At 44.8% G+C, this 21,688-nt stretch overlaps 1 protein-coding gene across 1 annotated transcript; it reads left to right on the top strand.

Moving 5' to 3' along the window:
* Positions 1–2,627: 2,627 nt before the first annotated feature.
* Positions 2,628–13,735, top strand: LOC311012034 (BEN domain-containing protein 5-like). Its single transcript, XM_084007325.1, has 7 exons — positions 2,628–2,722; positions 2,967–3,067; positions 5,938–6,246; positions 6,483–6,580; positions 11,951–12,163; positions 13,057–13,184; positions 13,584–13,735. Exons 3-5 carry the CDS (start codon positions 6,120–6,122, stop codon positions 12,134–12,136), a joined length of 411 nt encoding a protein of 136 aa, XP_083863451.1. The 5' UTR covers positions 2,628–2,722; positions 2,967–3,067; positions 5,938–6,119; the 3' UTR covers positions 12,137–12,163; positions 13,057–13,184; positions 13,584–13,735.
* Positions 13,736–21,688: the final 7,953 nt, after the last annotated feature.

Raw genomic sequence — 21,688 nt, 5'->3', positions numbered from 1 at the left:
TGATTCTGGGGATGTGTATAACTTGATGATACTGTAAAAAATGACAATTTTATAGAGCAATACACAAAAGTATGACAAGACGGAAAGTTCTCTATGTGGGTCTCAGAGGGCTAGAAGGTAGGCATAGTGATGGAAGTCATAGTTTGAAAAAAAGTGCAGTCTTTGATTTTCATTTTCTCAACTAAAAAAATGAACTGCGCTGCGTCTCACGGTGCGTGCAGCTCAGACTCTTCTGAAATGGGAACAGTCAGCCGTAGCAGTAGGCTACAGGAGGACAGTAAAGTAAAGCCACGAACAGTCAGCACCCACCTGGGTGCTCCAGTCCATATCATGAAGAAACGCGCGACTTTACCGACGAGCTGGAGCCGGAGTTGGGGCTGCAGCTGGTCTGAGCAGCTGCAGACCAGCCCATATAGCCCAAACTGGGCTATACCATTTCAGGGAAGCAGGGCGGGGGGAGACTGTTTTTATATATTAGGCAAAAACAGTTAATTTGCACAAATTGAGTGATGGGTACACATTTTTTAACAAAAAACGACGGGCCTGTTTATAACTAATTCATATATTTTTGGCAATTTAATAGTAGTAATCATGATGACATTTTTTAATCGATCTTAATTTTGGAGGCCCCCGCCAGGTAGTTGGGGCCCTACGCGCTCTGCGTACTCTGCGTATGTGGAGCGGCGGCCTTGCATATATCCCTGTCCACGCGTCGCTCACAGACGAGCGTGAGCGTAATTAGATTCAACGTCTCGATCAAGCAGTCCATCCATCCATCCATCCATTTTCTTCCGCTTTATCCGGGACCGGGTCGCGGGGGCAGCTGCCTGAGCAGGGACGCCCAGACTTCCCTCTCCCCGGACACTTCCCCCAGCTCCTCCGGGAGGACCCCAAGGCGTTCCCAGGCCAGCCGGGTGACATAGTCACTCCAGCGTGTCCTGGGTCTTCCTCGGGGTCTCCTCCCGGTGGGGCATGCCTGGAACACCTCCCGAGGGAGGCGTCCAGGGGGCATCCGATACAGATGCCCGAGCCACCTCAACTGGCTCCTCTCGATGTGGAGGAGCAGCGCCTCTACTCCGAGCTCCTCCCGTGTGACGGAGCTCCTCACCCTATCTCTAAGGGAGCGCCCCGCCACCCTGCGGAGGAAGCTCATTTCGGCCGCTTGTATCCGGGATCTTATTCTTTCGGTCATGACCCAAAGTTCATGACCATAGGTGAGGGTAGGAACGTAGATTGACCGGTAAATTGAGAGCTTCGCCTTTCGGCTCAGCTCTCTCTTTACCACGACGGACCGATACAACGACCGCATTACTGCAGCCGCTGCACCGATCCGCCTGTCAATCTCACGTTCCATCCTTCCCTCACTCGTGAACAAGACCCCAAGATACTTAAAGTCCTCCACTGGAGGCAGGAACTCCCCCCCGACCTGGAGGGAGCAAGCCACCTTTTTCCGGTCGAGAACCATGGCCTCAGATTTGGAGGTGCTAATCCTCATCCCGGCTGCTTCACACTCGGCTGCAAACCGCCCCAGGGCATGCTGGAGGTCCTGGCTCGAAGGAGCCAACAGGACCACATCGTCTGCAAAAAGCAGGGATGAAATCCAGTGGCTCCCGAACCAGATCCCCTCCGGCCCACGGCTGCGCCTAGAAATCCTGTCCATAAAAATAATGAACAGGACCGGTGACAAAGGGCAGCCCTGCCGGAGTCCAACATGCACCTGAAACAGGTCTGACTTACTGCCGGCAATGCGAACCAAGCTCCTGCTCCGGTCATACAGGGACCGAACAGCCCTTAGCAGAGGGCCCCCGACCCCGTACTCCCGAAGTACCTCCCACAGAATGCCACGAGGAACACGGTCGAATGCCTTCTCCAAGTCCACAAAACACATGTGGACTGGTTGGGCAAACTCCCATGAACCCTCGAGCACCCTGCAGAGGGTATAGAGCTGGTCCAGTGTTCCACGGCCAGGACGAAAACCGCATTGTTCCTCCTGAATCTGAGGTTCGACTATCGGCCGAATTTTCCTCTCCAGTACCCTGGAATAGACTTTCCCGGGGAGGCTGAGAAGTGTGATCCCCCGATAGTTGGAACACACCCTCCGGTCCCCCTTTTTGAATAGAGGGACCACCACCCCGGTCTGCCAGTCCAGAGGCACTGTCCCCGACTGCCACGCGATCAAGCAGTCCGTCATGATTCAATCATCCAGCAGATGGCCCCCCCACTACCACCACCTGGCCAGCAACACTTATTACACAGAAAATAAGTTATTTAGGAAAGAACTATATGACCAATGCAATATATTTTTTTATATGATTTTCTTTCCCTTCCCCGAAAAGTGGGGTGGCCATTGGCCTTGCGGCCTAATAGGTTCCGGCGCCAGTGGCTAATGTTAGCTACTTTAGCTAACGCGAGCTAACGCTAGTTACCGGTACGTTGGTTTGTCAAAGCTATCTAACGTTTCTATGGCACTGGTCGTAACTGGTCATAAACTCAGTTTATAACTTAGTTTTGAAAACGGTCAAAATGACCGTCTTGGCCATTTTGACCGTTTTGGCCTCTCTCTGTATTTCTCTGTCTCTCTCTTCATTGTTATTTTTCTCTTCCTGTCTCTCATAGTAATTTTGATGTGACTTCAATGTCAAGAGGAGATACAGGATCCTATGGAAAAGGACCCCAGAGGAAAGTGGCTCCTTCTTTGATGGGCAGATATTAAAATTGGCAGGTAAAATTCATTATGGCCTTGCTAATTTTGGATCTTTGTTTTGTTAGTCGTGATGGATCATGAATTAACATGCAAAAGCCCAATGTGTTTACCAATTTACCCTTTTCACACCATATTAATTGCTTCAGAAAATACCAGCTTGCTATCTTATAATGCATTTTGAATATTGAGTATAGTAGTAGTTGTCATTTTTCATGAGCTGGAACATCAATACTAGTATATATTCTCTAATTGTGTCTCAAAGACAATGAAGGGGATTTCGGTAGAGGAAGGATTCCAGTTCCACCGGTGGAGAGCGAAGGCGAAGAGCCAGCCCCTATGACCAGTGGAAGTGGCATCGAACAGGTACAATTTACCATTAATCTTTTCAGTTAAAGAACTATTGGGCATTAAAGGGATATTTCACTTAAAATCAATAATTCATCAATTTTATACTCACCGTCATGCCAACAAAGGGTTGGAAGAACTTTTGGATTTATGAAAACGCATTTGGAGTTCCAAGGGTGGGTCCGGCTAGCAACATATTTTCAATAAAATGGCAATGGACTGTGCTCACTATGAAACAACCAAATACCTCCATACTGCTCGTCCATTGTGACCCAAGTGTCCTGAAGCCTGACATGGAAAAAAAATTATTAGATATCTGTTTTTAGCCTCGTTGTAGCAGTAGCTCCCAGCTGCTCTGTTGTTTATGCGTATGCGTAGGGCTGCTCGATTATGGCAAAAATCATAATCACAATTATTTTGATTGATATTGTAATCACGATTATTAAAGATGATTATTCATTGATTTGAGAACAAGCACTTATTAAACTTTGAACTCTAGTATTTAACACAATAAGTTTGAACTGAAAAACAAGAAAAATGCAGATAAATTATCAATAAAATGAATTAAAAGTATGTAAAAATAAACACTATCCCGGTGTGGCTCGACTATAGGTCCGTTGTGGTGGCAAAATATAATGCTGTTGACACTTCTCTTGCAACTTTTCCGCGACATTCGTCATAAAGGATGTTTTTGGAATGGACCCGAACATGCTCAAAGATCTAGGTTCAGCTCTCGCCACTCCTATTGCCTCAATCATTAATCTTTCAATTTTATTGGGTCACTTTCCAAAGGCCTGGAAATCTGCTATTGTTACCCCTGTCTTTAAATCCGGTGACTCAACTTCTCTGCATAACTACCGCCCAATAAGCATTCTTCCGGCCATTTCCAAAATGGAAAAATGGGTGGCACAGCAGATTGTCCATCACTTAAACAGCAGCTCCCCCTCCCTCCACGCCATGCAGTTTGGTTTCAGATCCAAGCATTCCACTGAAATGGCTACACGCCTCTTTATTGAGAAAATAAAATTCTTTCTTGATAAGGTTGTAGGGGCAGTGTTTTTGGACCTCAGGAAAGCATTTGACACAGTAAATCATTCTGTTCTTCTTACCAAGCTCTCAAAATTTAACTTCTCTCAAAATACTGTGAGCTGGATTGAATCATATCTGCATGATCGAACACAATCTGTATCAGTTAACAACTGCAGATCTGACCCTCTTAGGCTAACCTCCGGAGTCCCTCAGGGGTCAATATTAGGCCCCCTTCTATTTAGTCTTTATATTAATGATTTGCCCACTATTTGTCCTGAGGGTGAATGCTTAATGTATGCAGACGACACGGTTTTCTTTGTTCATGGTCACACCAAAGACACTGTTGCCGCTAAACTCATTAAAACAATGTCCTGTGTTACAACTTGGTTGCAGGAGTGCTGTCTACAGCTAAACGTTTCTAAAACTGTAGGCATGTATTTCACTAAAACAAATCGAGTATCCCCTGACCCCGACATACATGTTAATGGAGAAAAAATACAAATTGTCAGCCAATATAAATATCTTGGGATAATAATAGATTCAGAGCTTTCATTTAAAGCCCATATTGACAAATTGTGTAAAAAAACCAAGTTAAATCTCGCAAATTTTCGTGCAATTCGAAATGAAATGTCAACTGAAGCCGCAAAAATGTACTTGCATTCGATGATTTTCAGTCACTTCAACTATTGCCTAACCAGCTGGTCCCAGGCTGGTCAGAGTTAAAAAAAACCATTGGAAATCTTGTACAAACAAGCAATTAAAGTTATGGATAAAAAACCTAGGCACTATCATCACTGTGCAATTTAAAAAAAATACAGTATTTTAAATTGGGACAGTCTTCACACATTTGCAGACTTAAAACTGACCTCTAAAGTACTGCATAAATTGGCTCCAGATCCTCTGGCAGACTTCATCAGCCAAAGAAACAGCCTTGAGCGTGTCACTCGAGGCTCTGTCAGAGGTGACTGTTATATTCCTTTGCGTAGGAGCACTTTCAGTAAGTCGGCCTGGTCAGTAAGAAGTGCAAGTCTGTGGAACTCAGTACCTGAGGAGGTTAAACTGCTCACAACATACAAGGCCTTCACAAAAAAATTGAAAACGTGGCTTATCAACACCTATAGCTGCCAACACTAAAAGATAAGCCTGTTGTGATGTTTGATGTTATGATAATGTGTTGTTGCATTTTTTCTTAATTGTATAGTAAGTGTTTGCATATGTATTTTGTATTATCTTGTACATGTATTTTCTTTTCTTTTCTTCTTTTTTAATTGTAATTTTATTGCCTTTTTTACATCATGGCCAGGGGACTACAGATGAAAACTAGCCTTCTGGCTAATTCTGGCTTTTTTAACCATGTGTAACCATGTGTTTTATGAAATTGCACTGTCCCCTTTTCAATAAACTAATTCTAATTCTAAAGGGCAGGCAGCGCAATTCTGCTGAAATGGTGACATAATGGTAACACATAGTGTGTCCTTAATTGAGGACTGTCGCGGAGGCAGGAGTTGAGGAGCTTTTTATTTTTTTGTTTTTTTGTCCCTTCACTGCTTGGTTATGTATGACCCTGTGTGAGGATTTTAAATTACTAAATAAACTAGTCGTGTTCCCTTGAGGTGCAGACACGGTCGTGTGACATACATTGCACAATATTTTCGTTTATTTTGAGCCAGACTCCTCGAAACCGAAGTGTTTCCATGCCACAGAATTCGCTTTACCTTTCTTTCCGACCATTGCAATTCTTGCAATTCTGAAGAAAGCTGCCCAGCGTTCACTTGGCAGCAAATCAAACCCGAAAGTATGGGGGCTAATGTTGCATGTATGAGATCATTCTTTTGACTTTCTCTGTTTCAACCTTGCAGAAGGAGAAGAAAACCCAATTGGCAAAGGCACGGAAAGGTTTACTGCTTGAGATTATGAAAGAAAAGAAAGCGAAGATAACCAAGTAGAGGGAAAGGGAGGAGCGTGACGAGGAAGTGTCAGTGTCCTACAAGAGCTGAAGGAAAAATACATTCTGGTTAAAAAAAGAAATAAAGACAATGAAATGCTATTGGCTGAAAAGATAGCCCAAATTCAGAGATTGCAGGAAAAGAATAAGGAGCTGTCTGAAGAGTTAAAGACAATCCGCAGTCTGAACCTGCGCTTGCAAGAGCAGCTCCTCAGTATCCCAGGTTTCTCCCCAAGTTTTTTTCTTATTAGATTAAATGAGTGCTTTTGTTTTTGAGTGGCGCCTACTGCAGCTTCATTGTCCAACTTGTTTGTTTGAGTGTCAGTTTGTGTGAGAATAATTGTTGCAGGGCCTATAGCCACTACCAGACTGAGAGGGCATACAGTGCTGCTTACTGGTTGTGATTTCTTTATTTTTTTTCTAGTTTATAATGTTATTCATATTTTTTTTATTTTACAGGGAACCTGAAGCAGTCTCTCCCCAAAGCCGGAAGCAGAGAAACAGACCTGCAAGCAGAACATGAAGTGGTCGCCCCAGACCTGGACGAAGAAGGAAAAGTAACCATTTCACACACAGTTTTGGATTGGTAACATCTTTTAAATAAAAGTAAGAAAATAAGATTAAAATGAAATGTGAGCAGGCACCTTCCAAATAATTTATACGCCTCATTTGAACATGGTTATCAGCAATTTATTACACAGCTCTTCTTAATGCTGCAGAATGCATATTTGACCGAAAGTGGCCTTTTTGCCTCTGATTCACGTATTTTGTATCACGCCGCACTCTAAAATCTTTGCTCCGCAATTGGTCCGGTCAGTTATCACCACAGCCCTTTCTAGTTTATAACCATCCTTGTTAATTACTCTAAAACTACATTCCCTGCTCCAATGCCTAACCTCAAACCACTTTAGATTATTTTTTTATATTTTTCCTTCTCTCCATGATCCCAAGGCGCACAACTGAGGATGGGTCCCAGTGAGCGCTGACTTTGCTAGGCATCAATCGAATTTACGCCATGCGTTCTTTCGCAGCTGGGGTTTCGCGGGCTGACACACTGGTCCATGTTCCCTTAAATCCAGACGAGAGGTTTGTCAGCCACAGTGTTGGGGTCCAGCCCAGTCTCTTACCAGAGGGGTCACAGGGCGCGGGCCTGTGACAAGAGACACTCGGGCATTGGCCTACAGCTGCACTGACTTTCCCCTTACAAGTCGAGTCATCTGTCATGGTGTCGTGGGGACACCCATGCTCCCTTCAACTCCTTGAGCTCTCCCTTGCACCCACCACATTCTCTCCTGGGGCTATGCACGCCAGACACAAGGCCGGATTATAATTGGGGCACACTGGGCACGTGCCCAGGGGCCCATGGCAACCAAGGGCCCATGGCAACCAAACCCTTGGTTGCTATGGGCCCCGCCCCCTGCCGAACGAGAGGTCAGAGTGTTTGAGCGGGAGGTCAGTTACAGCGTGGGTAAGAGAAAGCAAAATTATGGATAAAAAAAAGTACTTGAGCGGTGGAGCAAAGAGGAAAAAAAGAGAGGAAAAGCAAAAGAGAGAAGCGGTGGTGATTAAAGATGTCCGGCGAATCACATCATTTTACAAAAAAATAGAGGATGAAATAGACCCGGAGGATACCAGCGCTAGCACCAGCGCTAGCACCAGCAGCGGCGGAGCAGTGCCACAGCCATCCGCTAATGTTAGCCCGGCCTCGGCCACAGAAGTCCCGGAGCAACCGGAGGAGGATTCTGAACCAGTCCCGGCTCCCCCGAGCACTAGCACCGCAGGTGAGCCGTCGGAGGACCCCGCTCTATGGGGCGTGTTAAGTGAGAGCCATCGTGAAAATATTATAGCGAGAGGGGCTATGGCTTTTCATAATCAGGCGAAAAAATACCCAGCATCGAGCAAGAGGGAGCCGCTGACGGGAAAAACTCGCCCCCTCACAAATGAGCTTCTCACTACAACGCTTCAAAATGGGGAAATTATTAATCGTGACTGGATAATTTATTCCCCGTCCACTGGAGAAATTTACTGCTTTGCATGCAAAATGTTTTCTTCACATCACGCTTTTGTGAGGGGGTTTTGTGACTGGAAACATGGTGGAGACAGAGTCAGGGAACATGAGAGGGGTGCTGAACACAGAAAGTGCATGCTGGATCTCATGCGTCGTACTAAGAAGGAGGGAACTGTGGATGCTTCTCTCGCAAGACAAATTGAAGCAGAAGGCCAATATTGGAAACAAGTGTTAAGGCGAATTGTTGCAGTTATCAAATTCCTGAGTGAAAGGGGCCTTCCTTTCCGCGGAGATGATGAACTTTTACATTCTCCACACAATGGGAATTATCTCGGCATTTTAGAGTTGATTGCACAGTTCGATCCATTTTTGAAGGAGCATATGGAGACCTACGGTGGAAAAGGCCGTGGAAGTACATCCTATTTATCCTCAACCATATGCGAGGAATTTATTGGCATGATGGGTGACAGAACAAAACAAGCAATCGCAACCGAACTGCAGCAGGCGAAATATTTCTCTGTCATAGTAGACTCTACGCCTGACATGTCTCATGTAGACCAACTGACATTTGTGTTCCGTTTTGTGAGCGAGAAGGGCAGAGTTGTGGAGCGCTTTATCGCCTTTCAACCCATTCACAGTCACACAGGGTCAAGTCTGGCAGCATGTGTGCAGAAGATGGTCAGTGATTTGGGGCTGGATCTCACCGATTGTCACGGGCAAGCATATGATAATGCTTCAAATATGTCAGGGAAATATAACGGGTTGCAAGCCCATCTCAAAAGACAAAATCCGCTCATACATTACATCCCATGTGCCGCACATTCGTTGAATTTGGTTGGTGTGAATTGTGTGGAAAACAGCTGTCGGGAAGCAAGCGATTTTTTTGACCTGCTACAAGCACTGTATGCCTTCTGTTCTTCTTCCACCCACCGATGGAATAAGGTACTTACTCAGGATGTCACAAAAAAACTAAAATCCCTATCCAGCACACGGTGGAGTTGTCGGGGGGACACGACAAGAGCCCTCTGTGAAAATTATCCTGCGATCAGACAGGCTTTGCAAATGATGGCATCTGACACCCAGGAGCGGCAGGATACGCGGCGCGAGGCCGCTGCGTTGTACAACAAACTTGGAAAGCTGGAGACAGCGCTCATGACCATAATTTGGGACACTGTGCTGCACCGATTCAAACTTACAAGTGACAGCTTGCAAAAGATGGACATGGATCTGAACACCGCCGTGCGCCTTTTGGAATCACTGCGCACATACGTCGCATCACTGCGAGGGCAGTTCACCAACTTTGAGACCCGAGCTCGGGCTGTCACCGGTGTGACACAGACCTACCACTCGGAGACTCACCGTGTGAGCAAAAGGAAAGCCTGTTACGATGAGACACCTGGAAACGAAGTCGTTCTCATTGGGAGTAAAAAGTTTGAAGTTGAGTCTTACAACACAATCATCGACAGTTTGCTGTCAGGATTAACACATCGGCTGGAGGCATACACGGAGATAAACAGTCGTTTTAGTGTCCTTTTTGACATGGAGTGTGGTGAGACTGAGCTGCGGGCGCGCGCAACTGCGCTCTCGCAGTCGTATCCCGCGGACCTGGATGGGACTGATTTTGCAGAGGAGCTCCTCCAGTTCCGCTCTTATGTGAGGTCTGATCTTGAAACATGTGCAAGTCCTGCAAACTTGCTGCAAGTTGTCTTGAAGAGTGGACTGCAGACAACTTTTCCAAACGTTTTCGTGGCTCTTCGGCTTTTCCTTACCTTACCGGTATCCAACTGTGAGGGAGAAAGGACATTTTCACGTTTGAAGAGAATAAAAAATGAACTGAGGACTTCAATGGGGCAAAATAGACTATCAGCACTCTCCCTGATGGCCATCGAAAGCGATCTGGTAAAGGAGTTGGATTTTGAAGACCTGGTGGCAGACTTTGCCAAGGCCAAGTCCAGGAAGAAAAACTTCTAAAGGGTAAGAGCTTTTGATTATGCTGTCTGACACACACACACACACACACACACACACACACACACACACACACACACACACACAAGCTCGTTTAGTCACTTGGGGGGAGCTGATGGTGCGTTCAATGACCTAGGCAGTGTGGGAATTCACAAGGGCTGCAATTATAAACAATGAAAGAAGCATGCACAGAGGGATTATCTTATCTTTTGTACAGGCTTCTTTTAAGTTCACAGAATTGTTTGCAAAGTTGTAAAGACTGTTGCTATTTTGTAGTTGGTGTGTCAAGTTCATATGTTGGCTGCATTTAGCTGTGCTGTGTGGCTATAAGGATGGCATTCTTGTAAGCCCCCTAGTGGTCATTGTGTGGATGTTGTGGGTTGTGTTGTGCTGTGTTGTGTTTATTTGATCTGCTGTTTGTGTCAGCCTTAGTTGTACTAGACAGTCTTGACATAATAGTTGGTGATTATGGTCTGGTTTTGACATGGTACTTCATATACACAATTGTGAATAGGTCTAATTAAGGTGGAGTTGAATGACTTTCCTGGTTTGTAATGGGTGGATGTGATGTGTGGGATGCCAGCGGTCTGTGCGACAAGGCCCTCTGGGACCTGGTGCCCAGGGGCCCTTGGGGTGCTAATCCAGCCCTGGCCAGACACACACATCCAAGATTCCCCGTGCGTGACCCTGGTGTCTTAGCCGACGGGGGGGGGGGGGGGGGGGGGCTGTTCAGGTCGAAAAGGTGTGCCTGGTTGACTCTCGGCAGTTTGATGCGGATGAAATGGGATGCTCCTTTGCACTGTGCAGAGTGCTCCAGTTATGCCCTTAATAGTCTCCTTCTGCTCCGACACTCGGACTCCACTGGTGCAGCTCCTTCAGCAACAGACTGATACACCCTCAGTGTGTGAAGGAGAGGTAGGCAGGTCCTTCCTTCCTGCTGCTGTCAGACTTTACAACCAGCACTGCTCCATATAGACCTCCCTCTGTACTCTGCACTGTGCAATAACTCTGTTCAAACCCATTTCATCACCATATTTATTATACATATTTAAAATTTGTATATAAAAATGACTGTCCACTCTTGCACTATATCATGTAAATATGTATATACGTCGATTTGATTCTAATTTATTTCCTTTCTTTTTTAAAAGTTATGTCTATTTTATATTGTTTATTTTGCTATTGCTCTTCTTGTAATATTCCGACGCTGGTGCAACAAACAAATTTCCCCGTCTGCGGGACATTAAAGGATTTCTGATTCAGATTCTGAATGCCAGAGCTCTACAAGGACCTTTGGCTGTAGCCGTTGGACTAAAATATTAATACTTGCCAATATGTATTTAATACTACTGTTTATGCTGATTCCTTTACACTTACGCCTGGTTCACACCGGACGCGGATATATGAGACAATCTGGTCAATTTTCAAAATAAAAGCAATTTTCAAAATAAAATACCGCGATTGACAAATGCAATCATATTTGTGTATCTCAACTTGCACTGGGAAACAGGAAGAGACAATATATTTAATACATGTGAAGAGTAGATAAACAAATATATGTATTTCAACGGTATATCTGCACTACCGAAGTGTTCAAACTTCTTGGTTACAGAAACATGGCGTATTAATTTTATGGGGTTATTTACTCCATAATGAAAAAATAGCTCTGAACAACAGCTGAGCAGAAGCGCTTGTGGACCGTCACGGAGAAATACGCGTCTGGTGTGAACAGGGGGGCAGTGGACCGCGCGCAATTTTCGTCGCCGCGCCGCAGCTTCCGCAACCGGTGTAAACTCGGCGTTACTCTTTTGTGCCTCATTCCTTTTTCAGTATTATGTCCTCATCAGTTCTTTTATCCTAACCCCATTCTACTTTCAAAAAACAATCCCCAGGTGAAAAACTAATAGGCTGAAATCTCAGGTCTAACAGAACAATTGTTTCCATTTTATAGATTAAACTTGGGCCTGGAGTGTTCCTCGACAAGGAGAAATGGCAGAGGGTCCTGGCGGCAAAGTCCCACTCCCAGTTTTGCAAATCCTTGGAAGTTGCCATTTGGGGTACAGAGGAGCTTAAAGAGCACAGTGTTACCGGGTCAAAATCAAATGCAGTGAAAGACTCTGTCCCCAAAGTCCTCTAACCCCAGAAAAAGTGACATAAAAGGTAGGTACCTGATACATTATTACATAACAGTTAGACCCAGCTGAGTGATTTCACGCATTGTGATTGATTAAGAGTGATGATATTCTGTCCAACATTTTAATTAGTTAATGATTTAATTTAATGATACATTTGATTAATTATTTAATGGTGTATTTATTTAATTATGGCACTTTCAGATCAATTATTCTTAAGGTGTGTTGATTTATCAAAATTTAACCTGTCACTGAAACATTTTTACTTGTCTTCGGAACTTGGTCTGCAGCCTCGTTCCTACAACCGAGGGGGCACCAGTGATGATATCCAGAACAACATCACTCTCTCTTGTGTTAAGAACCTTCAGTGACTGAAACTAGGTTTTGCTGTAGTTTGTTAATGATCACTAAGTTCTTTGTCTGTGGTCATAAGGCGGGCTCACACCGGACCGAAAATCGGCGTCTTTGAGAGAGTCGGCGTCCGTGACATGAGTCTCCTTGGTGTGGTCGCTCGAATCGGCCCACGTCGGCGTTCATTTCAGCCGATTCAAATGTGTAATCCGCCATTCGAGTAGGTCATTCTTTTACCATTCTGATTGGTGGAGGCTAGCAGCTTGACTAGCGAATCAGTGAAGCCTGGAAGTGACGATGGTAAACATACCAGATAACCAGTGGAATCGAAGAAGGTGGTCTAGAGAGGACCGCCTACTTCCGGTTTTCGTGTTTTTTGGCCCACAATACAGATTAGCGCCGCCTGTTGTTTTGGAGACATTACATCTCGCGCAAGCGCGGAACGTATGGCGTCGGCTGTAATTCCGTAGGTGTGAACGGCCCATGGCGTTGTTCGAGTCGGCCATATTAAGTAGCCGACGCCGAATTTACCGACACGAGTCGGGCAGTTCTTCCGGTGTGTACACAGCTATAGAATGCCTGAGGGCCCGCCTTGTAGGGCTGAATTACGCAAAGGATGCCATGGAGCAGCAGCTAGCCCTTGTAAGAAGAAGCATCTCTGAAAAAATGAGTGACATTAGAAAAAGGGGCCCTCAGACAGAGGTGAGTGTTGCATTCAAACTCATTACATTTTCAGCAGCTGTGGTAAACATGAAGAAATGAGAAAAAAAACGTAATCCAACAAAACAAGATTCATGTCTCATGGACTCATAGAGCAGGTCGTTTATCAACCAAGGGGTTAGTGGTTTGAAAATGTAACATATCAACATTTTCAATTGCCCCATTGGAATACATTGAAACAAGCTTTGTACTGGAGCAATTGCAAATATTAAAAATCCCACCACTCACTTAGATAAACGTAGATGGGGGGGGGGGGGGGGGGGACCATACTTCCCCTTTAAATCTTGAAATGTTCTTGAAATTTCTGTCTTGAAAGTCAGGCTGTGACTAAAATATGAATATTTTTGTCTCTTTGTCTCTTCTTTTTATATTCCTCTCCAGGGGAAACCAAAAGACAGTTAAACTGCTATACAAGACCCCTCGACTTCGTCTTCCTCCGGGGACCACTTCCCTTGTCCATGTCTCCAAAATATTCAATATGTTTTAACTTCTGGTTTATGGTTCATGTGCTGAAAAAAAATTATTAAATTAACAAACTGCAGTAAGTTGTCAAGCCCTATATGTCCTGTTCCCAAATTGGAGGGGAAAATATCCGAAAACATACACAGTTACACATATGTAAACATGTCTCTGGTGCCCAGTGTTGTTAGGAGTCTGCTATAATTTCTGTTGCAGTAGTAGGTTTCTCAGTATGTTTTCTAATAGTTTTAGATCCTAATCAGACCAGTTTTCTAGTGGTATTACATTCTAATGGAACCAGTAGCTTCCTAGTGGTATTACATTCTAATGGAACCAGTAGCTTCCTAGTGTTATTACATTGTAATGGGACCAGTAGGTTCCTAATGGTTTTACATCCTAATGGGACCAGTAGGTTCCTAATGGTTTATTCTAATGGTTCCTAATGGGGTTCCAATTCCCATTAGACCATTAGGAACCATTAGAAACCTAATGGTTTTTTTCTAATGGGATTCTACTGGATTTTTCAGCAGGGTATTTATGATTATATCATAATAATATATTAAATATAATTATTAATATCGATAATCATATTGACTTTAATAATCATCTGTTGATAACCAAATCTGTTCCTGCTACTTCCCCAACAACATCTACAGCCGACAAGAGCTCATTAACTGTGGACTTCAGTCTAGCGGAGTCGTCACCGAGCATTTCCATCGGATATATAACATTCCGGAGGAAATAGCGAGACCACTGGGCGGGGCTACTCGCTAGGCTACGGAAACAACCGCACAAGCCACCGCTACCAAGCCTATTCCTCTCCAACGCCAGGTCTCTTTCCAATAAAATGGATGAACTAGAATTACAGCTGACAGAGAACAACTACGTCCGGGACTGCTGTGTGCTTGTGATCACAGAAACCTGGCTTCACTCGGCTATCCCCAGACTCAGGTATGACCACAGGCGGCGGACTTTGTCTATATGTGCACGACGCCTGGTGTACAGACAGTATAACCATACACCGCTGTTGTTCTCCTGACATCGAGGCTGTGTCAGTCAGATGCAGACCACTGTATCTACTGAGGGAGCTGACAGTGGTGATCATTACGGCTGTATACATCCTCCCTGCTAATGTTAGCGCAGCATTAGCTCACCTGCACTACACTATAAACAAACAGATGAAGGCTCATCCTGATGAAGCCCACGTTATTGCGGGAGATTTTAACCAGGCACATTTAAAGACTGTACTCCCTGAATTCACTCAACATGTGAAACGTGCTACAAGGGGGAAAAACACACTGGATCATGTTTACACAAATGCTACACAATTGCATACAGAGCAGTTCCCCTTCCATACCTGGGACTTTCAGATCAGCTCTCACTGCTCCTCATACCAGCCTACACTCCCCTTAGAAGGAGGACAAAGCCAGAAATCAAGGCTGTTCAAACCTGGCCGGAGGAGACTCTTGCACAGCTACAGGACTGCTTTGAGTGCACAGACTGGGATGTTTTCACACAGCCAGACCTGGAAGACTACACCGACTGTTGTGTGCTACATAGTTGGGTAGTTAAAGGCTCAGTCATTTCAAATTGGTGTTAAAGTTTGGTTTTCACTTCCAAGTTGAAGTTTAGGGTCTATAGAACAATTTGAGTCTGACTGTCAAACATACAGATAAAAAATGGCCTCTAGGAGGCGCCGTAAAATATGTAAACTGCTACAACTTTTGATTAGATTGTCCAATTTTAACATATGAGGTATGTATGGATTCAGAATTAAAATGAGAAACAGGTATGCCAAACATTTGGTGACCAGATTAAAAATACATTTTGTGCTTTTTTTGAAGATAGTCTGGAAATGTCCTGAAAGTTGCTATGAAACATGATTTTTAAAGTTATTGTAAATAATGGCTGTGTAATGACTCAACTGGATTTAAGATTGGTGTTCAGAATATCCCTATAGCACAAAAATAGCTAGGATACCCATACACAAATATGGCTGCATATAGCCTATGTGATATGAAGCACCCAACTTGCAGGCCTTTTGTTATTGTTGCACTTCTTAATTATTTTTCTGCTTTCATCCATATACATAATACTGTGATTTTTGAAAAATAAAGTTATGGTAGAGTTATGCCATCTACTGCCACAAGAGGGCAGACTAGCAGACACATTTCCCTTCATTTGACAATCAAGCATCTGAGCTAATTTCTCTCCGGCAATATTGGTATTTTGAAGGTAAGAAAACAACAATGAACACGTTTGGATGCTAAGTAATTTTTTTTAATGAACTTGTACAGACAAATAATGTGTGATAAATTGTGAAATATCAAAAGCAGCTAGTAGCTAATAAATCCAAATAGTCATTTTGCTAGCACAAGTTAAAGCTAACTTTAATGCTGGCAGCAGGATGGAATGAATAGGTTTACTAGGTCTTGCACTGTCGTGAATTTTAGGTTTTTAGTTGTTAATTTTACATAACATACTTAAAGGAGTCATCACCAGGAAATCGCAATTTCTCTTGTTAAAACATGCATATCTGTGTTTGACCTCAGTTGAAACTTGCCTGAAAGGCTGGAGTTTGAAAGTGGCGCCGTTTTTTCGCTTCTGCTCTTTTTCCGAACAGGAATAGCACACAAGGGTGTGCATTCCTAAAGCACGAGATTTTGATTCTGCGCCTACGGTGACGTCACCGTGGAGGCTACTTGCATAAGCCCACCCCTCTTTCACCACCCAACCCCCCCCCCTTCCGCTACCTGACGTCCTGCTGTAAACGTGTCTCTTCAACCGTCTCTGGCTCTTCACTCTCCGGTTCGGGTTCCGACTCTGGTTCGTACATAAATGCCTGAATTCCGTAAGGTTCGTCATTTAGTGTGTGCGCCATGACAGGGGGCTGTTTATGTTTTGGAGTCTGCATGCAGGCAAGCCCCCCCGGCTCTGTCCTTCCTGCGGCGAATCAACGCGCGCCTCATTACATATTATACAATGCACATCCGGACCAGTCAAAACCTCGCGCGTAATCTCGCGTGATAAAATCGCGGTACGAAAAAGGGTCAGAACAAGCTCAATGTTTGATTAAATTTTTTTTTTTTTTTTCTAATAAGTTTTACGAATTGATCCAAAGCGATCCAAGGGGGGCTGGATACGTATAAAACCAGGTTATGACTCCTTTAAGTTTGATTTGGTTACAAAAAGGTAAAGACAAAACTATTATATTTTATCTTTCCTGTTGACAAAATACAGGAGTTCAACGAGCAGGGTATGGGCTGCTTGAATTCTGTTTTCATGAGATGGCTGAGGCAAGAAAATGGGAGTTGTGCATTCTGTGCCAAAAAGAAACTGAGGAAAACTTGTTTGCCCTCTTGTGAATCCAGTTGCCAGTCATAGAGTGGGAGATATAAAGTGCTTTTGTGAAAATTTCTTGTGAATAAAATGATGGCTTGATTGATTGATTGATTGATTGATTGATTGATTGATTGATTGATTGATTGATTGAAAAAAAAGTTGGGACTGCTGATCCTAAATCCATACATACAAAGATTATGGCTGTTACTACATTTTGCAGCACCCCTAGGGCATGGAATAGAAGAGTGAGGAGCATTTCAATTTCAGTTTAATCATCACAGTCTTGACTTAATGAAATAACATTAAAAAGTATAATTCCTTTGCAACTGTGAGGATATTTTCAGACTTTATCTTTAAAAAAGCACAATTTCGCTTGTGTCCATTTAAAATTTTGTGCTAAAAGTGTATTTTTTTTTTAATCTGGTCACCAAATGCTTAGCATACCAGTTTATCCTTTTAATTCAGAATCCATACATACCTCATATGTTAAATTTGGTTAATCTAATCAAAAGTTGTAGCAGTTTACATATTTTGCGGCGCCCCCTAGAGGCCATTTTTTTATCTGTGTGTTTGACACTCGGGGCCCTAGTTTCGTAGACCAGGCGCAGTCAGCATTCAATGCACCTGCGCTACGCCGACGGGGTGTGTCCGCCTGGACTTTGCAAGTTTTGTGCACCGCGCAGGCTCACGCAGGCACAACCCCGTCTCGCCCACCCGCGCAAGTGGGAAAGAGGGAGGAGAAGAAGGCGTGAGTGGGAGACGAGGAGGAGACGAGGCTTGGACTGGGATTAATACAGCCGATTCAGATCTTCACCAATCAAATGAGCTCCTCTCCTCACCTTTAATGCGTTAGGGGAGGTTCAGTGCAAGTTCCGTCACTTGACAACCCGATGACAGAAGCAGCGCCGCCGCTCCCACCACGCACATCACGCGCTGTGCGTGCGTATCATAATAATAACAATGCCGATATTATAAAAAACAGGAGAGAGAGAGGGAGATGTTTTGGTCCGAGAGGCTGAGTTGCGTGCCATCCGCCTTTGATCTGACGTCAGATGTGACGGGACAATCTATATAGATATAAATTCACGTGTTGATTCAATTAGTTGCATTAAATAGTGCTTGTTGTGATTATGTATTGCATTTAAATGTGCCTGGAACTGTGGAAACCTGCCTGTGAGGTCTCGGTGACGTGTACGCACTGCGCGCCGTCAGCCAAACTTCCACTCCGCCAGCTGTGATTCGCCTTGAATGAATGGACTTTATTTGCGCCTTGCGCCGAGAGTAGACCAGGTTGGAGCTGGCGAGCTTTCAGCGCAGTCTCGGCGAGGCTTTTTGCCACGAAACTTCCGCTACGCCAAGCTGAATCTGTGACGCCTCCCACTGTTGCGCTGCAACACCCATCTTGGCACAGGCGATCCACCAAACTGCCAAACTGACCGTGCGCAAGGCTGCGCGCGTCGAAACTTGCATTACGCCGGCTCCGCCACCCTCCGCCGCCCTGCGCTGCACCACGAAACTAGGGCCCTCGGACTCAAATTGTTCTATAGACCCTTAACTTCAACTTAGAAGTGAAAAACAAACTTTAACACCAATTTGAAATGACAGAAGAAAGAGAAAAAATACACATGCATCCGACCCCACTAACATCACAACCTGTGTGGACGCAGTTACTGTGGACAAGTATGTCAAAATGTTTCCAAATCAGAAACCATGGTTTAATAAAAATGTACGGACTTTACTCAAGGCCAGAGATGCCGCATACAGGTCAGGGGATAGCGCCAGTTACAGCTCAGCCAGAGCTGACCTGAAAAGGGGCATCAAGGAGGCTAAATGGGATTATATAAACAAAATAGAACAACATTTCACAGACAATGATCCAAAGCGGGCCTGGCAGGGCCTGCTCTATCCAACATGGATGCCTCTCTAGCTGAGGAGCTGAACTGCTTTTTTGCAAGATTTGAGGTTAAGAGTCCATCCCTGCATGTGCTGCCCCCACTCCCTGAAAGCCAACCATTTACATTACAGGAGTGCGATGTTAGGAGTGTGCGTAGGTCAGTGGACCCAAAGAAGGCTGCTGGACCAGCTTGGGCCCCTCCTGTCTGAAGTCCTCCACCATCATCCCGGTCCCAAAAAAGTCCTCCCCTAGCACTTTAAATTACTATAGACACGTGGCACTGACCCCGATCATTATGAAATGCTTTGAGAGGCTGGTATTAAACCACATCAAAACCAGCCTCCCACCAACATTAGACCCGCTGCAGTTTGCCTACAGGTCCAACAGGTCAACAGAGGATGCCATCACCATGGCTCTTCACACAGCCCTGAACCACCTGGAACACAGCGGGACATGCGTCAGGATGCTGGTTGTGGATTATAGCTCAGCGTTCAACACCACCATCCCCGACATTCTCATCAGGAAGCTGTGTGATCTTGGCCTCTCTCCCCAAATCTGCTCATAGATCATGGATTTTCGCACCAACCGACCCCAGTCAGTGAAGCTTGGCCCCCACATGTCCTCCAGTCTCACCCTCAGCACCGGCTCCCCACAAGGCTGCGTGTTGAGTCCTCTGCTCTACTCTTTGTACACCTATGACTGCACCCCGTCCCACCCCAGTAACACCATCATAAAGTTTGCGGATGACACCACCTTAGTGGGTCTCATTTCAGGGGGAGACGAGTCAGCGCACAGAGCAGAAGTCCACAGGCTGGCTCATTGGAGTAGCAAAAACAACCTGACACTCAATACAAATAAAACCAAAGAACTCATCATAGACTTCAGGAAGCGACCCCCTGACCCCCTTGTCCATCAATGGGAACTATGTGGAGAGGGTAAACAAATTTAAACCCTCATCTCTGAAAGGCTGACCTGGACAGACAACACCACAGCTGCTGTGAAGAAGGCATGGCAGCGACTACATTTCCTGAGGATTTAAAAAAATAACAATGTCTGTGTAAAACTGCTGTTTTTTTTCTACTGCTCCACCTTAAGGCTGGATTATGCTTCCGCGTAGTGATAACGCAACGGCAACGCAACGGCCACGCAGTTGCTTGGAGACCGTGGTGGTTCTGCATTGGGTTTACGTGTCGAAATGCAATTCAATGCCACACCGGGAAAGGGCGCTATGTTTTTTGTAAAGACTGACCGACCGACCGAGACTCTTGGCGTATATCGTCGTAGCCTCGTTATAGCGTATTTGTTTACTTTCCGGCTTTAAACGTCCACAATTTTTCAGAACTTGGTGTTTTATTTCTTTGTGCAAAAGCGAGAAGGTGCAAACAATAAAACGAGGTGAAAACAATAAAAGTAGCCCTTTAAAAGTTTAAATGGCGGTGTTTATGAGTGGAAACCGGATAGCGGTCTCCAGCGGATGTAGTTAGCGGACCAATCACAGCCGATGCCGCTGCGTTGGTGTTGCGTTGCTGTTGCGTCGCCTCGACGCGCGTCGAGGATTTTTGGGAGGCACACGTTAGGCCCTTGCGTTGACGTAAGGGGGGTCCGCAAGGACGCAAGGGGTCCGCAAGCCCCCTTGCGTTGTGTCGACGCGGAAGCATAATCCAGCCTTTAGAGAGCATTCTCATGTGTTATATAAATGTTTGTTTTACCGGGAGCTCAGCAGCTGGCAGGAAAAAAATACAGTTATAAACAGAAAATAATCGGATGTCCATTACCTTCTTTAGAGGAAATTGCAGACTGTAGACTTCTCTCCAAAGCTACAAACATCAAAAGACTATACCCACCTTGCCAACTCACTGTTTGAACTTTTGCCCTCTGGGAAGCGTTACAGATGTCTCAAAACAAGAACGAGCAGATTCAGAAACAGCTTTTTTCCAGAAGCAGTGACTGTCTTAAACAATCATAACAATCACGAGAAAACACGCTAATCAAGGCACTGCACTCTTTCTTGAACATTGCTATTATTTATATAATTTATTTGTATTTGATTGTTGCTATAGCTATAGCAGTTGTTTTTATGTTTTTATTTATGAATGTGTGGTGTAAGCACTTTTCTGGAGCAGTACTTTTCGTTGTATTTTTAATGCAATGACAATAAAGGCATTCTATTCTATTCTATTCACCGTACTGATTCCTGTGCTCTGGCGCGGGACTTGGAGATGCCTTGATGACTACTACCTTCATGTAGTTTGTTCATTCTGTCCCCTCTTGAACCTGTGGTATAACAAGTCTTTCCCCTTTCATGAGAAGGTCTCCTGCAAGATGCAGCTCTGTTCTGACCTGCCAGTAGGGTGCCACCTCTGGTTTCAGTCCACGTTTCTCTGGCCACTTTGTTAGACAGCAGTGTGCCACTGCTTTGCATGTTTCATCTGTTTGTTGCTTTTGTTTGATGTCCTCCAACTGCTTGTCTGTGGCAGGGAGTGAAGACACAACAGCATCCACAAACACCTGGACCTCTTTCTCCAGTTGTAGGTCGTCAGAGGACGGCATGTCTCTCAGTGGAGCTCATGACAATGTGGCAGGGATGAGGCTTTTACCTGGGACATGGACAATATCATAGTCGTATCTCAACAGTCTCAGACGGAACCTCAGAACCCTGGGTGGCAGATCATCCAAACCTCTGGTACTCAACAGTGGAACCAGGGGTTTATGGTCTGTTAGCAGTGCGAAGTGCAGACCCTGTATATATGAGGTTATTCTTTCACATGCCCATGGTACTGCTAGAGCCTCT

This window comes from Eutrigla gurnardus (genome assembly GCF_963514095.1).
Source record: "Eutrigla gurnardus genome assembly, chromosome: 4".
In the NCBI taxonomy this organism is placed as follows: Eukaryota; Metazoa; Chordata; class Actinopteri; order Perciformes; family Triglidae; genus Eutrigla; species Eutrigla gurnardus.
Note: the sequence above shows the minus strand (reverse complement) of the source record. Positions and strands in the feature narration are given on the sequence as shown.